General features: G+C 49.2%; 1 protein-coding gene across 2 annotated transcripts in view; it reads left to right on the forward strand.

Moving 5' to 3' along the window:
- Positions 1-14,938, forward strand: part of PPP1R13L (protein phosphatase 1 regulatory subunit 13 like) — a 20,285-nt gene extending 5,347 nt beyond the window's left edge. Inside the window, exons 4-13 of one of the 2 annotated variants that reach the window (XM_059905121.1) lie at positions 1-339; positions 462-560; positions 635-726; positions 1,028-1,448; positions 2,888-3,342; positions 5,573-5,704; positions 5,801-5,934; positions 6,023-6,189; positions 7,855-8,054; positions 8,909-9,507. The exon at positions 1-339 is cut by the window's left edge and continues 166 nt beyond it. In XM_059905121.1, the coding sequence (XP_059761104.1) occupies positions 1-339; positions 462-560; positions 635-726; positions 1,028-1,448; positions 2,888-3,342; positions 5,573-5,704; positions 5,801-5,934; positions 6,023-6,189; positions 7,855-8,054; positions 8,909-8,947 (2,078 nt within the window). In that variant the 3' untranslated portion in view covers positions 8,948-9,507. Of the gene's footprint in view, positions 340-461; positions 561-634; positions 727-1,027; positions 1,449-2,887; positions 3,343-5,572; positions 5,705-5,800; positions 5,935-6,022; positions 6,190-7,854; positions 8,055-8,908; positions 9,508-13,930 lie in introns of those variants that run through there. The other variant, XM_059905122.1, reaches the window with a different exon arrangement.
- The last annotated feature ends 1,838 nt before the right edge of the window (positions 14,939-16,776 follow it).

Consider the following 16,776-nt stretch of genomic DNA (forward strand, 5'->3'; position numbering starts at 1 on the left):
GCACCCAGCTCTACCTGCAGCCGGATGCCTACGGCAGCCCGGACCGCGCGCCCTCGCCCCGGCCCCGCGCCTTCGATGGAGCAGGCAGCCCCCTCGGCCGTGCGCCTTCCCCTCGCCCCGGCCCGCTCCGACAGCAGGGTCCCCCCACGCCCTTTGACTTCTTGGGCCGTGTCCGCTCTCCCCGTGTCAGCCCCCTGGCCGAAGGGCCCCAGGCCTTCTTTCCCGAGCGCGGGCCCTCGCCTCGAGCCCCGACCGCAGCCTACGATGCGCCGACTGCCTTTGGGAGCCCCCTGCTGGGCCCTGGCGTCAGCGCCTTCGCCCCACCTCTGCGCGCGCAAGGTGAACCAGGGGGCCGAACTTGGCGGGTGGGAGTGGCGCAAGGTCCGGGACCAGCTTCGGCCCCCCCCGCCCCCCCCCCCCCGCCACATCCCGCCACATCCTCATGGGCAACCTCTCTCCAGAAGACCTAACGCTTCGGCGGCGGTCCCCCAAAGCCTGGAACGAGTCTGACCTGGACGTGGCGTACGAGAAGAAGTCCTCGCAGACAGCGAGCTATGAACGTGAGTGGTGCGAGGCCAAAGGAGTGGGGGACCCGGAGAGGCCTCCCCAGACCCTAATGATTCCCGCCTCACAGGACCCGATGTCTTCGCGCGGCCTGCTTCACCAGGCCTGCAGCTGTTACCCTGGAGAGAGAGCAGCCTGGATGGGCTGGGGGCCACCAGGAAGGTGAGGGGCCGGAGGGGGCTGGTGGGCAAAGGTGGAATCAGGGCTAGTCTTCCCCTCCTGGCTGCTCCCGCAGTTTCCGTACCCTTCCCCAGGGTCTTCCTTTATCCTGGATTTCCATCCCCTCCCTGACCCTCTTTCCTTTCCCTTCCTCTGTCTTCCCTCCCCTCCTTCTCTCCCTTCTCACCTTTTGCCTTTACCTCCCTCCTCCTTTCCTCCACTCCCTTATCATTCACTCCCTTATGCCTATCTTCCTCCCACCTGAGCCCCTTCTATCTTCCTTCCTTCCCTCTTTCTCCCCCAGGACAACTTAACCAGCGCCACTCTGCCCCGCAATTACAAGGTCTTCCCTCTGGCCAACGACAGGCGTTCTGATGTGGACAGCTACCGCCGATCGCTGGGCTCCGCGGGGTCATCAGGCACTTTGCCCCGAAGCTGGCAGCCTGTCAGCCGCATCCCCATGCCTCCTTCCAGCCCCCAGCCCCGAAGTGCCCCCCGCCAGCGCCCCATCCCCCTCAGCATGATATTCAAGCTGCAGAATGCCTTTTGGGAGCACGGAGCCAGCAGGGCCATGCTCCCTGGCTCCCCTATCTTCTCTCGAGCTCCCCCGCCTAAGCTGCTTCTCCAGCCCCAGCTGCCTCCACAGTCCCAGCCACAACTACAGCTTCAAGCCCTTGCCCCAGTCCCCCAACCCCCTCAAGAGACTTGGTCCCCTGTGAGTGAAGGTGAGTCAGCAATGGGGGTTCTGGAGGGATGGGTGAAGGGAGGACAGATGGCTGGGGACCAAACCAGCTTGGGGTCCCATCACAACCAAACACCTGTTTCCAGACATTGTCCCTGCAGAGAGCAAGGCCAGATGAGCTTGGGGATTTGCCCAGGAACTAGGGATAGCACAGTGCTTAAGCATGGACCCTGGAGTCAGACTGGCTGGCTCCACGCTGTGTGACCTTTGGCAAGTCAGTTAACCTCTCTGGACCTCAGTTTCCTTAAGTGTAAAAGGTGAATAGTGATAGAACCTACCTTATTGGGGTATGGTACTAGATTATTTAATCCATATAAAGTCCTTAAAATAGGGCCTGATGTATAGTAAGCCCTCAGTAGCTATCATATTAATCTTATAATTATTAGTAGTTTTTGGTGTGAGACCAGCGCAGGGCCTGGATTTAAGCAGAGTGGGTTTTGATCCTCTCTCTACCATTGACATGCTGTGTAACTGAGGATAAATTAATTAACCCATCTGAGCTTACATTTTCTCATCTCTGAAGAGAGATTAATAACATTTACTTCATAGATTACGATGGACAGTCAATGAAATCATGTATAAAATGATCATTGTATATTTCTACCTGCTTTAGAAGCTCTGATAGAGAGCCAAGAAACAGAGAGAAGAGACCAACAAGTACCAAGATTCTAGTCCCAGCAATTTTCTTTCTTTCTTTCTATATTTATTTTTGGCTGCCTCGGGTCTTCCTTGCTGCACGCGGGCTTTCTCTAATGACAGCAAGCAGGGGCGATGTGCGGGCTTCTCATTGCGGTGGCTTCGCTTATTCTGAGCCCGGGCTCCAGTAGTTGTGGCGCATGGGCTCAGTAGTTGCGGCGGACAGGCTTAGTTGCTCCGCGGCATGTGGGATCTTCTCGGACCAGCGATTGAACCCGTGTCCCCTGCATTGGCAGGCATATTCTTAACCACTGTGCCACCAGGGACGTCCTCAGCAACTTTCTGCCTGAGATGTTAGGAGAGGAAATTCTTACAATCTTAGAAAGTCAAGTTTATCATAATGGTAGGAGCAGAGATTCTGGAGTCAGATAGGACTGAGTTCAAATCCCAGCTGTGTGGCTTTAGGCAACTGACTTGCCTTCTCTGAGACTCAGTTTCCCTTTCTGTAATAATGAGATGTTAGCCATATCAACGTCACAAGGTAGTGGTGAGAATTCAACGATAGGCATGTAAAGCACGAGGCACATGCTAAGTGCTTGTTAAATGGGGGATGTCATAATTGTCTACTATTCACAACCCAGGGAAAGTGTAGCCCAGAGAAAGCCAGGAACTGCCCTGAGGTCACACAGCAAATCAGGCATTTGTTGCAAGTCCTGGAAGTTGTGGGGAGGGAGTCTCTCGGGTCTCTTGGGACCACTCCTTTGATGGGGCTCTTGCTCCTTGTAGGCCTCCCCAAACCTCCCACTGAGCTGGAGCCTGAGCTGGAGCTGGAGGGGCTGCTGACATCAGGGCTGGAGGCTGGTGATGCAGATGAAGACGCTGTAACTCGGCCCCTTAGTCCCACACGGCTGCAGCCAGCGCTGCCACCCGAGGCACAGTCAGTGCCCGAGCTGGAGGAGGTGGCACGGGTGCTGGCAGAAATTCCACGGCCCCTCAAACGCAGGGGCTCCATGGAGCAGAGCCCTATTGTAGCCCTGCCCCCCACCCACAAGAAGCAGTACCAGCAGATCATCAACCGCCTCTTCCATCGTCACAGTGGGCCTGGGGGGCCTGAGCCTGAGCTGTGTCCCATCGCTGAGGGACCTGAGGCCAGGGCAGGGCCCCCTGCTCCAGCCCCACCAGCTCCCATACCACCCCTAGCCCTTCTCCAGAGCAGCCCACCAGAGCAGCCACAGAGCATGGTAAGTAATATAGGAGAAAACTGGGGTATATTACTTAGCATATGGAAGCATCCCTTCCCTTTTAGGACAGAACCTGGAAATTGTACACATCACATCTGGCACATTCCACTGGGCAGGAATCCAGCTGCAAGGGAAGCTGGGAAATGTAGTTTTAAATCTAAGTGTACCTGTGCTCAGAAGAAAGGGAGAACATATATGCAGGGGCATTCAGAAGTCTTGGCCACATAGAGATTTTCTCTGCTCTTCTCCAGTAACCTGTCCCCCCAGGGCTTCCCTTCAGGAATCTTAGAGTCTTCCAACCTGGAACTGACTTCGTCTTGGCATGACAGAGGGTTTATTCTGGGGTCTGAAAAGCCTGCCTGAATCAAGGCAGTCACCATTTCTCTCCCTAGTTGCCACAGCCTCTCATGTCCGCCTTCTCTGGGGAGCTGCTCTCTCCTCTTACACCTCAGCAAGCCTGTGCCATGGCTAGAAATGGCCCACCCAGCCCTGACTCAAAATGACCTCTCAGTTCAAGTCTATGGTGTCCTCTGACTCTAGTCAGAGCTTCTTCCATTCAGATTTTCAAGAACAAGTCTCTGATCTCTGAGGCTGTGGGTGTCATGGTTAAGTGCACCAGCGGCAGAGCTAGGCTGCCTGGGTTCAAATCCCAGCTCCACAGCACTTATCGGCTGTGCAACCTTGGGCCAGACACATAGTCTCTCTGTGCCTCAGTTTCCTCATCTGTAGAATGGGGATGAAAATAAGCATAGGGTTGCTGTGAGGATTTAATACATTAATATAGTGCTTAGAATAGTGCCTGGCACTTAACTATTAACTATTATTATTGTTATCATTTGACCAGGGGCTGGTCTCCTGCTGATCTTGGTCTGGTTTCTGCATCGTGGCTTGGAGGGGGTGGGGTGTAGTCACATGGAACAATCCTGATTGCTCAATGTGGGTAGACAGATGGAGGAGAACAATTCCCAGAGAAGACGTGGGGGCCAGGTGGACCCCAAATGCCTATTCCCAGGCCCTTCTGAGAGTGGAGCCAAGAAATGTTGAGGCTCAGGATCTTGAAATCAAGAATGGAAGAATGACAATGTCTTGAAATGGTCAAGTTGCCTCATTGTAGAATCACAAAGTTCTGGCCACAGAGAAACCTGAACACTCACAGAATTCAATAATTAAATCCTGGCATCACAAACTCAGAAGAGTGAAATTTCAGAATTCCAGAACACTGAAGGTTTGCACAGGATCTTAGAATTAAAAAGTTAGTAACACAAACCCTGGTTATTACTGATTCTTGAAGTCCCCAGAACTGAAAATTAAAGACTCGTCCTTTGAATCTTAAATCATAGATTAGTGCACTAATATGTTATAATACAGAATTTTATTTAAGTGAACATTTTCCACTAGAAAGAAACACACAAACATAGTAACTAGGAAGAAATAGATAAAAGTAGAATAAAGAGGCCCAAATAACAGCATTCAGAGAGAACCACGATTAACATTTTGAGTATGTCCTTCCAATCTTTTGGAATGAAATTCTCACCATGAAATATTCAAGTTCTCAATCATAGAATCTTGGGAATGCAACGTCCTGGGTCCTCAGCAATTTGAAATGGCACAACTTAGCATTTCTGCACTCACACATATTGGAAACTTAGCATCAGAGAATTTTTAAATGAGTGGCTTGTGGGATCTTCAAATTCCAGAATCTTGAAATCATTGACATCGAAGACCAGAATCACAAATGCTATATGCAGAATAAATGAATTTTGTAGGATACTTGAGAATCAAAAATAAGAAGGCACAAGGAATAATATGATAAATATTCTAATTCCAAACATCTGAAATTAACACTTGGTAACATCTTGTCATGTGTGCTTCCTAGCATTTTTTTTTTTTAATATATAAAAGAGAGGAAACTATGGATTGAATATCTGGCTTCCACAATCATCAACCTCATGGTCTCCCAGCTTCCTCTCAGGTCTCAGGGCCCAAGATTCCAAAATCACCAGATTCCCTGAATGTTGCAGGCAACCAGAGGCTGTAGAACTGAGGGACCCTCCTTCCCATGGCCCTCTGGACTCAGGCTATGTACGTTCCTGGGTTCCAGTCTCAGCCCTGTCTAGTTGGATGAACTGGAGTGGCCGCCTGGTCCCTGAGCCTCTGTTTCCCCGCTCTGAGGAATGGGTATATTAGCAATCCCCGCCAAGCCGCTGAAGCCCCCGGTCCTGTCCCCCAGGAGATGCGCTCTGTGCTGCGGAAGGCCGGCTCCCCGCGCAAGGTCCGTCGCGCGCGCCTCAGCCCGCTCGTGCTGCTGCTGGACGCCGCGCTGACCGGGGAGCTAGACGTGGTGCAGCAGGCGGTGAAGGAGGTGAGTACTGCCGGACAGAAGGGCGGGTGGGGTGGGGGCGGCAGACGCTGGATAGCAGCCGCGGGACTGAGCCTCCCCGTCGCCCGGCCCGTCCAGATGAACGACCCGAGCCAGCCCAACGAGGAGGGCATCACCGCCCTGCATAACGCCATCTGCGGCGCCAACTACCCCATCGTGGACTTCCTCATCGCGGCGGGTGCCAACGTCAACTCCCCCGACAGCCATGGCTGGTGAGTCCTGACCTCGCGCGGCCGGCGTGGGGCGGGGAAGGCGCTGCGGGCCCCAGCGCGGCCTCTCACGCCTGCATCCCACGCCTAGGACACCGTTGCACTGCGCGGCGTCGTGCAACGACACGGCCATCTGCATGGCGCTGGTGCAGCACGGTGCGGCAATCTTCGCCACCACGCTCAGTGACGGCGCCACCGCCATCGAGAAGTGCGACCCCTACCGCGAGGGTTACACCGACTGTGCCACTTACCTGGCAGGTGCGAGGCAGGGCTGGGGCCCCTCGGTGGGCGGGCTGGGCCACCTCTGGGGGAGGGCGTCGCGGGGACTGGGACGCCCAGCTGGTAGATGTTGGGCGGGGGAAGGCGGCAGACTGCGGCTCCTGAGAGAGGACGCGGGGGGCTGTACCAACCTTGTGGCAGCATCACCGAGGAGGGGCCGGCGGGATGGACCAACTGCAGGGGTGGGGCACTGGGCTTCCCACCTGGCAGGTGCAAGAAGGGTGTGTGGGCGCAGCAGACTGTGCCACCTTCGAGGGAGAGGGGGACAGGGGAACTGTGCCACGCAAGCTGGACACCTGTAGGGAGAAGAGAAGGTGTGGAGACTGCGCCGCTTTATCTGCTTTCTCGTCCACGGGGGTGGGGAGTTGGACGTTCCAACTATACCATCTACCTGGCCTAGGGCTGGGCACATGGGCTGTGCTACCTGTGGGCAATACAGCACCACACAGGTGAGAGGTGAGCAGGCCATGGCTTCTGGGGAGGAGCTTGGGGACTCTTCCACTCCTAGTGAGACACGAGGCTGTACCATATATCTCGGGGCGGGGGGGGGGGCACATCACTTAAACAGGTGATGGGAGGAACTAGGTAGGCCATATCCTGGGGAAGTGCCTAGGGTCTGTAGCGCTCACCTGGAGGGGCCAACTCTATCATAAGGCGGGCTTGGCGACCTCAGAGAGTTGGGGTAAGGCAGGCTGTAGGACCTGGGGGTGGGACAACGTATTTGAGAGGTGAGCCTGGAGGGACTACACGACAGCCTGCTGTGCTGTGGCGGAAAGTGGGTGGGAGCCATGGGGCTGTAACACCTGCCTTAGTGGTGAGCAGCGGCAGGCCAGGACTGGACCGCTAGGGCGGGAAGTAGACCATCCACTGAAGCTTTGGGAAGGGGGATTGTGACCACCTTTGTCACAGGTAGATGAAGCCTATGAGATAAGAAGATTGTGCCTCCTACCTGCCTGGACTTGGAGAGTTCTGTGAGGATGAAGTAGAGATTGAACAGCACACTTGCGGGTGGAGGGGTGGTGGAGAGGAGGGGAAACTGGAACACGGTGGACTGAACCATTAAAGAGGGGGGAGCATGGTGGACTGTACCATCTGGAAAGGGGGCTAAATCCTTGATGGGATTAAAGGGGGTTCGGGTGGCCTATACTATCTGGAAAATTATTACATCCTCTTTGAGACTTTATCTTTTGGGGAGGGGCGCAGTGTGCACTGCACCATCTGGAAAGGGGGAGTTGGGACCACTTTGTGGGGAGGAGTAGGGCTGAACCATCTGAAGGAGGGGTTGAGTCATCTATGGAGACTGTACCACTTAAGGGGGGTGGGGTGCAGACGACTGTACTTCTAGGAGTGATACAGGGACTTAACCAGATATAAGTGGAAATGGGGACCACTGACCCTGCCTCGGGGGTTGGTGGCCCGGCTTGATGCACGCCAGTGTTTTAGAGACTGTCAGTCCTGGCAGCTGACTCCAGCTCAGGCCCCCCTCTCCAGACAGGGGTACACAACTTTTCAAGTGGCTCATTCCCCAAGGTGAGGCTGGTGCCAAATCTCAGGGTCTGTCCCTGTCCCCAGCGTGTCGTATCCCTGAGTGTTCCCGGCCCCCCTGAACCGGGCGCTGACGATCCCTGCGGTTTCGTGTTTCAGACGTGGAGCAGAGCATGGGGCTGATGTACAACGGGGTGGTGTACGCTCTCTGGGATTACAGCGCTGAGTTTGGAGACGAGCTGTCCTTCCGCGATGGCGAGTCGGTCACCGTGCTGCGGAGGGATGGGCCAGAGGAGACGGACTGGTGGTGGGCCGCGCTGCACGGCCAGGAGGGCTACGTGCCCCGTAACTACTTCGGGGTGAGCGCAGAAGCGATATTGTGAGGAAAGGGGTGATCCCACGGGAAAAAGGGCAAGAGAGACAGTGCATGACATTGGGGAGGAGGGGAGGTCAGAAGAGTCCATTATCGGTTGTGGGGAGGTGAGGATGAGCCCATTATAATAACGGGGGAGGTAAGGGAGAGCCCCTTTTAGTTAGGGGAGGAAGAGCCGCTTACTGGTGGTACTTCGTGGGGTACTCACCAGTACTGCTTTCCTAGTTATTTGATTGGTTCGTGCTCAATCAAATATTTTTATTATTCCTAATTATATTCATGGGGAGGTAAAGAAGAATGTATTCTAGCCAAGGGGAGTCATGAAGAATCCCATCTTGGTGATGGGGGCAGTTAAAGAATTGGGTATTACAGGCATGGAAGCTTTTGTTACACTGCATTGGGCAGGGTGAGGAAGAATCCATTAATAAAATCGCGGTAGAACTGAGGGAGATACTACTAGGTTAGCGGAGGAGACCAGGAAAATCCCATTATATTCCTGGGAGAGAAGACGATTCCTTTAATTGGGGAATAGGTGGAGGTGGGTCCCAACCAGACAGCCATGGTGGTAGGGAGAGGCGGGCGTCTTTTTTATGGCCGTATGGGAGACTCGGAAATACTCCATTTCATCAAGCCTGCTGCTGATCGGAAGGCTCCAGCTGGTGCTTGCAGCTGACAGGGGATTCTGGTGTGGTTTGGGAGATACTGAGAGAGTCGATTAGGAAGGGATGGGAGGATGGAGACAGTCCACGTGTTTGGGGGTGGATCAGGTGACTGTATTAAGTTTGGGGTGGAATGAAGGGGTGGGAGCTCCTGGTGTCTGAGGAGCCTGTCTTCCCCCAGCTCTTCCCCAGGGTGAAGCCTCAGAAGAATAAGGTCTAGCTGGAGAGAAGGACTTTTCGAAGGGATACAGGGGAAAGCAGCAGCTGCCTTCATTCCAGAACTCCTCCTCCCTTACTGCTGCATCTCTCTGCGCCCCCAAATCCTTGCAGGGGCGAGGTCCTTGCCAACACCTCTCTGCTTCCCTGGAAGCCCTGGGGAGAAGGAGAACCCCAGCTTTAAATTTAGAAAACTGCCTTAGCTGTGGGAGGTCGTGGTGGGGCTGGGAATCATTGGGAGCAAGAGAGACCCCCCCAATTGCCAAGTCACATCCTGTCCAAAGTGCCTCGTGCTCCTACTGCCCACCCACCCCCGCCCCCCAAAAGCAAGGCAACCCACCATCCCAGCGGAGCCTGGAGTGGGTCACCGCCACTGGATTTTCCCAGGAGTCACCTCTGCCACTATCTCTACCAACAGCCTTCAGGGGCCAGGTGAGGCATATTAGTCTCTATCAGCATCCCTGCCCCCTCTCTCCCCAGTCAAGTGCCTTTACACAGTGCCAGTTTTATAACAAAATGGGGACGTTCTTCATTATAAATAAAGGTAGTTTGCACAGAAATTGACTTCCTTCTCTTTGAACTCCGTTCTGACTTAATAATTCTCCTCATTGTTACTATTTTTGGTAAACCAGTCTTAAAGTAGCCCTTTTGGACGGGATTTCCCTCATGTGAATCCAATCCTTCCTCTTTCAATTATGCCTGCTTCTTTTTTTTTTTTTTTGTAGCGTCTTGACCTTTTTTTCATGTTTTGGATTCTTCTTTTTAAGTGTCCTTAAGCTTAAAGACATAAAATGTTATAATTCTGTCATCTGAAGTTTGGTGCCATCTCCTGTAATTTGGTGTGTCTGCTGGTTCTCACTCATGGTGGCTTGTTTCCTCATGTGTATTGAAATTATGGATTGTGAGATCATCTTCAACAGGGCTTTATCTGCTGGAAATCCATGTGGACTTTTTGAGAGTCTGACCCTGAAGAATGATTTTGGAAGAGTGATTTTCCCCACTTTTTTATTTCATAAACTGCCCCTTGAAGATTTTTGACAAATCAGAAGCCTTTCTCTCTTCTGATTTGTATTTCTTTACAAATCATAAAACTTCAACATTGTCATTGTCTGCAATGTCCAAAACAACTCACGTGGGAATTTTAATTATTTTTAGTTAATTTAAATTAAATAAAAATTAAGGATTCAATTCCTCAGTCACACTAGCCACTTTTCAAGTGCTCAGTAGCCACATGTGGCTAGTGGCTACCATTTTGGACAGTGCAGATAGAGAACATTTTCATCATTCCAGAAAGTTCTATTGAGTAAAGCTGATATACATTTCCATCATCCAGAAGTTCCATCGTGCCTCTTCCCAGTCAATATATGCATGCCTCCTCCCCATAAGTGGTAGCCGCTTCTTTCACTGCCGATTAATTTTCATGAATATACTTTAAAAATCAAATGGTACTGGTACTAAGATATTTGTAACGAAGAAAAACAGTCCTCCTGCTACCTCTCCCTACTCCCATCTGCTTTCCAGAGGCTACTATTTTCAACTGCTATAGCTGTTTCCTCTGGTATTTTCTTGTATGTTTCTAAATATGCTGGCATTGCTATTTCTTGATTTGTCAATTTTAGACATTCTCTACTGATTTCCTGGTAGAGTAGATGAGGTTTGAGGTCTATTAATCTGACTCTACTTTCCCTCTCCTCAATGAAATCATAATTTTTACATCAATCAATAGTTTTTTAAATGTTGTGATATGTAAACATGTTTTCACTGTAGAGCCACGCAGTATATTAGAATTTTCTCTTCACAAACTTCTAAATTTTTGAGAATTAAATTTACCTCTGTCACTTGCTTAATTTTATTTGCACCTATACTTAATATTTTTCAAATGTTCCATGGAATCTTCCATATTACTAACAGCTCACTCAAGTTTTTTTTCCTCCCTCCTAAAGTCCTCTCTCCTACTTGAATGTGGGCTTGATGCTTTCTAGGCCTACACTAAGCTATCCTGGACTTCCCTGTGTTGGATATTGTTTCCTGGATTCCATGTCTATCTTTCTTTGTTGACTCTTCATTTTGCTGGAGCACATGCTCCAGTCGTTCCCTTAAAAGGGAGAGGAAGAGATAAAGATTTTTGAGTTCTTGCATGGCTTAATATATCTTCACTTTATCCTCCAACTTTATTATGGTTTGCCTGGGTATAAAACTCTAGGTTGGAAATATATGTATCCCTTGAAACTCAAATCTGTTTTCTTCCTAAGTTGGAATGCAAGTTTAGATAACAAAGGAAACCTGTTTGGTTTTTTGTTTTCCCCTCAGATTTGTTTTCATTCTCCCTCTGCTTTGAACTTGTATTTGACTTGCTTTATTCTGGAAGCTTTTGGGATCTTCTCTCTTTCTCTTGTTCTGAAATTTCATGAGGATATGCCTCACTGTAGCTTTTATTCATTAATCATTCTGACCCTAAGTCTGTCCTTTCAATCTGGAGACTCATAGCCTTTGGTTCTGGGAAATTTTCTTGTATATTTATGTGTTGGTTTTTGTGTGTGTGTGTGTGTGTGTGTGTGTGTGTGTGTTGGTTTCTTCTTCGTTTTCTTGCTCTCTTTTTCTGGAATTTTTATTATTTGGATGTTGAAGCTTCTGGTTTGAGCTTTCAGTTTTCTTATTTTTTCACCACTATTTTCCATCTCTTTGTTAATTTTCCCCTTACTTTCTAGGAAATTTCCTTGACTTTATCTTCTAATCCTTTTATTAAAATTTATGTTTCATCTATTATTTTGAATTCCCAAGAACTCTTTCTTGTTATTTAATTATTCATTTTTCATAGCCTCCAGTTCCTATTTTATAAATGTGATATCATCTATTATCTTGCTAGGTATTTTTTATAGTATTTTAGTTACAGGTGTTTTTGTGTTTGTTTTGTAGCTTTCTTTTTTTTCCTGTGTAATCTTTGTTTCTTCTGGGCTTCTTTATTTTGTATGTGTTTACACTAGTCTGATCTCTCTTTTGCATAACAGAGATATGTTAGTTTCCCATTACTGCTATAACAAATTATCACAAACTTAGTAGGTTAAATAACACAAACTTATTGTCTTTTAATTCCGGGAGTCAGAAGTCTGAAATAGGTCTCAGTGGGCTAAAATCAAGGTGTTGTCAGGCCATGTTCTTCTGGGGGGAATCTGTTTCCTTGCCTTTTCCAGTTTCTAGAGGTTGCCTATATTTCTACCAACAGTCTGTTTATGATGATTTAGTGTTCTCTAAGATTATAGAGATTTACTCTACCTTACTCCTCACTTCCTTCTGAGTCCTCACTAGCAGAATAGCTAACACCCATATTTCTACAAATGGTCTGCAAGGCTATCTAGGCTTTTCCCATCATCTTCTCAACATTCTTCCAGCCTCTGCCCATTGTCCAATTCCAAATCCACTTCCACATTTTTAGGTATTTGTTACAGCAGAACCCCACTTCCAGTACCAAAATCTGCACTAGCTTCCCATCGCTGCTTATAACAACTTGTCACAAACTTGGAGGCTTAAACAATGCAAATTTATTATCTTACCATCTGGAGGTCAGACATCTGAAATGGGTCTCACTGAACTAAAATCCAGGTGTCAGCAGGGCTGAGTTCCTTTCTGGAGACTATGGGAAAGAAGCCCTTGCCTTGCCTTTTCTAGTTTCTAGAAGCTGGCTGTATTCCTTGGTTCATGGCCCCCTTCTGTCTTCAAAGCCAGCTCTTGCATCTCTTCCATCTCATACTTCCATTGTCACATCTCTATCTCTTGACTCTGACCCTCCTGGCTCCCTCTTTCACTTATGGCTACACTGGACCCATCCAGATAATCCAGGATAATCTCCCCATCTCAGAATCTTTAACTTAGTCACATTTGCAGAGTCCTTTTTGCCACATAAGGTAGCAAAGGAGAACAAGTAAACAAGGAGACAGGACTTCCCTGGTGGCGCAGTAGTTAAGAATCCACCTGCCAACGCAGGGCACACGGTTTCGATCCCTAGTCCGGGAAGATCCCACATGCTGCGGAGCAACTAAACCCGTGCACCACAACTACTGAGCCTGCGCTCTAGAGCCCGCGAGCCACAACTACTGAAGCCTGCGCGCCTAGAGCCCATGCTCCACAACAAGAGAAGCCACCGCAATGAGAAGCCCATGCACTGCAACAAAGAGTAGCTCCTGCTCGCCGCAACTAGAGAAAGCCCACGTGCAGCAACGAAGACGCAAAGCAGCCAAATAAATAAATAAATAAAATTTAAAAACAAAACAAACAAACAAACAACAAAAAAAACCCCAAGCAGACAAAAGTCCCTGCTCTCAAATTGAAACAGTATCTGGAACTTTGATTATATTTAGCAATTATTACTCCTTTTTTTTGAGATGTGCTATGATATTATGGTTATGTTTTTACAAAGAGTCTTTACTTTTAGAGCTACATTCTGAAATACTGATGGATGAAATGATATGATGTCTGGGATTTGCTTCAAAATAATCAACTGGTGGGAGGGGAAGTGGTTGGCGTGTAGATGAAGCAAGATCAGCCCTGAGTTGAAGATTGATAAAGCTTCATGTATGTGGGGCTTCGTTACACTATTCTCTCAACTTTTGTATCCATTTGAAATTGTCCTTAATAACCGGTGATAAAATGCCCCTGGTTTTGTAGAGCTGACATTCTAATGGAAGAGACAGACAACAAACAAAATGATAAGCAAAAAATATATTCTATCAGATGCCGATCGCTGCTATGGAAAAAACTAAAGCAGAAGTGGATATATTGTGCCTGATTGGAGGTGTATTCATTCATTTCCTGTGGCTACTGTCACAAATGACCCCAAACTCAGTGGCTTAAAACAACACACATTTATTTTCTTACAATTCATAAAATCAGAAGTCTGAAGTTAGTTTCACTGGGCTGAAACCAAGGTGCTGGCAGGGCTGCACTCCCTGCAGAGGCTGTAGAGAAGAATCAATTTCCTTGTCTTTTCCAGCTTCTAGAGCTGCATTCTTGACATTCCTCGGCTCTGCCCTCTTCCTCCAACTTCAAAGCCCACAGCATGGCATCCGGCTTCAGTGTAGCAGTGCCTCTGTTTCTGTCCTGCTGTCAAATCTCCCTCTTATGAGGACACGTGATTACATTTAGGACGCACCTGGATATCTCTCAAGATCCTTAACCATCACACCTGCAAATTCCCTCTTGCCATATGCGGAAGGAAAATAAAAATGGAGTCAGTATCGCTAAGAGAACTCTCTAAAGTGGAGCTGAGAGGCCATCGACGAAGTGTGACTTACGCACATCCCAGCCTGGATGGAATCTGACCTTTTGATCACTTACTGTCTTAACATAGGCATCAAGAACATCTGCCAAGGGACTTCCCTGGTGGCACAGTGGTTAAGAATCCGCCTGCCAACGCAGGGGACACGGGTTCGAGCCCTGGTCCGGGAAGATCAAGCAACTAAGCCCGTGTGCCACAACTACTGAGCCTGCGCTCTAGAGCCCGCAAGCCACAACTACTGAAGCCTGCACGCCTAGAGCCCGTGCTCCGCAACACGAGACGCCACCGCAATGGGAAGCTCGTGCACCTGCTCGCTGCAACTAGAGAAAGCCTGCATGCGGCAACGGAGACCTAACGCAGCCAAAAATAAATAAATAAATAAATAAATTTATAAAATTAAAAAAAAAAAGAACATCTGCCAAAAATGCAAGATACTTATCGGACCCTAACCCTAAAATAACTCATGACAGCCTATCTACTTGTGGGACCCTTACCCTAAAATAACTCTTGATTCCTTAAGGACAAGTATTCCCTGGCTTGTGTCAGAGCCAATCACGATTCTCACCAAACAACTTTAACAACCTTGTGGCTTTTGTTTTATAAGCCCCTGATGCTTTCTCTTCCTCAGAACACTCCTTCAGTTTTACCCAAATCTGTGTCTCCTGAATTGCAATTCTTTTTTTTTCTTTTTTAATTTTTATCAGAGTATAGTTGATTTACAATGTTGTGTTAGTTTCAGGTGTACAGCCTGAATTGCAATTCTTAAGACCCCATATAAACTCTTGTTTGCAACCTTCTGTGTTTTGTTTTGTTTTGTTTTTGGTTGACCCATGTAACCTATGAACATTCATAGGTTCCAGGGCCTGGAGATCTTTGGGGACCATTATTCAGCCTATCCAGGGTGTATTGCAATTTAAACAGGGTAGTCAGGGAAGGCCTCGCTGAGGAAAGGACGCTTGAGGAAGACTCTAGGAAGGCTTGAGGGAGGTGAGGAAAGAAGCCATGCAGAGATCTGAGAGAAGAGCCTTTCAGACACAGAGAATAATGACTACAAAGGCCAGGAGGAGGCAAGAGGCAGTCACTCTAATTGACTGCTGTCAACCACCCCTGCTTCCAGGTATTCATGCCCTTCAGTAGCCCCTCCCCCTGACTGTGGGCTTGTTGTAGTGATGTATCCTAAGGAATGCAATACACTAGGTCCTCACTATCCATGGATTCCGCTCAACCAACAGCAGATTGAAAATACAGTCGTCCCTTGGTATAAGCGGGGGGGATTGGTTCCAGACCCCCACGGATACCAAAAATCTGTGAATACTGAAGCCTGTCATATAAAATGTCCTAGTACGGTTCGTCTTCTGTTTCTGCGAGTTCTGAATTCGTGGATACGGAGGGCAGACTGTAAGGAACTTGAGCATATATTCACTGAGCCCCTGCTCTGTGCATGTCCTGTACTGGGTGGCAAAAGGCACACACAGTGGTGACCAAGACAGTCTCAGCCCTACCCTCCTGAGGCTCACAGTCCGGTGGGGGAGACAGAAACGTCCCCAGGGAGTGACGACCCAGAGTGGGCAGGGCTGGGATGAAGGTGGGATGGGGAACAGCACCTGGCCTAGCTGTAAAGCCTTGGGCAAGTTTTTCTCTGAGACTCAGCTTCCTCGCCTCTAAAGTGGCGATGATGACCCTTACATCAACAAATGACATTAATCACAGTCATACAAATGAGAATATACTTCCAAAGTTAGGCAAAGGCTCTGACAATAGGTCCTAGGGAGCTAGTAGAACTCATGATCGTGGTGGCGGTAGGGGCGGGTGTTGAGCCAGTTAGTGAGGTTGCTGACATGACCTTGAGCCTTAAGAGATACCACAGAGATGTTCCTTGCAGTACCATGTACGAGGAGAACAAACTGGGAAGAGCAAACACACGTGACATCAGATAGTTGGGAATAAATGATGGCGATGTCTTCCACTTCAGAGAAGTTTGTGCTCCTCAAGCCACATTCCAGCCCCATCTTGCTGCTTAGTTCCCTGCTTTCCACTTTCCTTTTTGCCTGCAGTGTCGTCTGCCCCACATTACCCTGCCTCATCCCTACTCCTCACCTTAGTTCTCAGAGATGACTCCTCCGGAAAGCCCTCTCTGATCCCCCAGGCTGGGTCAGGAACCTTGTCTGGGTTCCCCCATTCCAGCCCTGGTTACTTTGTTAAAGTGTGGGGAAAGGAGGGAGGACATCTTAAAACCAAGAATATAATAGAATGAAACTGAGTATATATTCGCTACTCAGATGATCTGGACAGATGCCGGTAGACCGAAACCCAGTGAATGGGATCGATTCTCTCGGTGCTCTTCCTTCCATGTTTTGTTCTTGGTACTCGGCGATCCTCAGCGATGCCTCCGGCACCGCCGCTCCCGGAGCCCGCCCCCGCATTGCCGTGCGCACGCGCATTATCCCGATTGACTTCGCCCTAGTGGAGTGACGGGCGGGATCAGCCAATAGAGTCGTGACGACGGTGGAGCAGCACCTCGAGGACGCCCTGCGGATCCTGCCTCTACTGAATATTCATGA

Source organism: Balaenoptera ricei, chromosome 19 (genome assembly GCF_028023285.1).
Source record: "Balaenoptera ricei isolate mBalRic1 chromosome 19, mBalRic1.hap2, whole genome shotgun sequence".
NCBI lineage: Eukaryota > Metazoa > Chordata > Mammalia > Artiodactyla > Balaenopteridae > Balaenoptera > Balaenoptera ricei.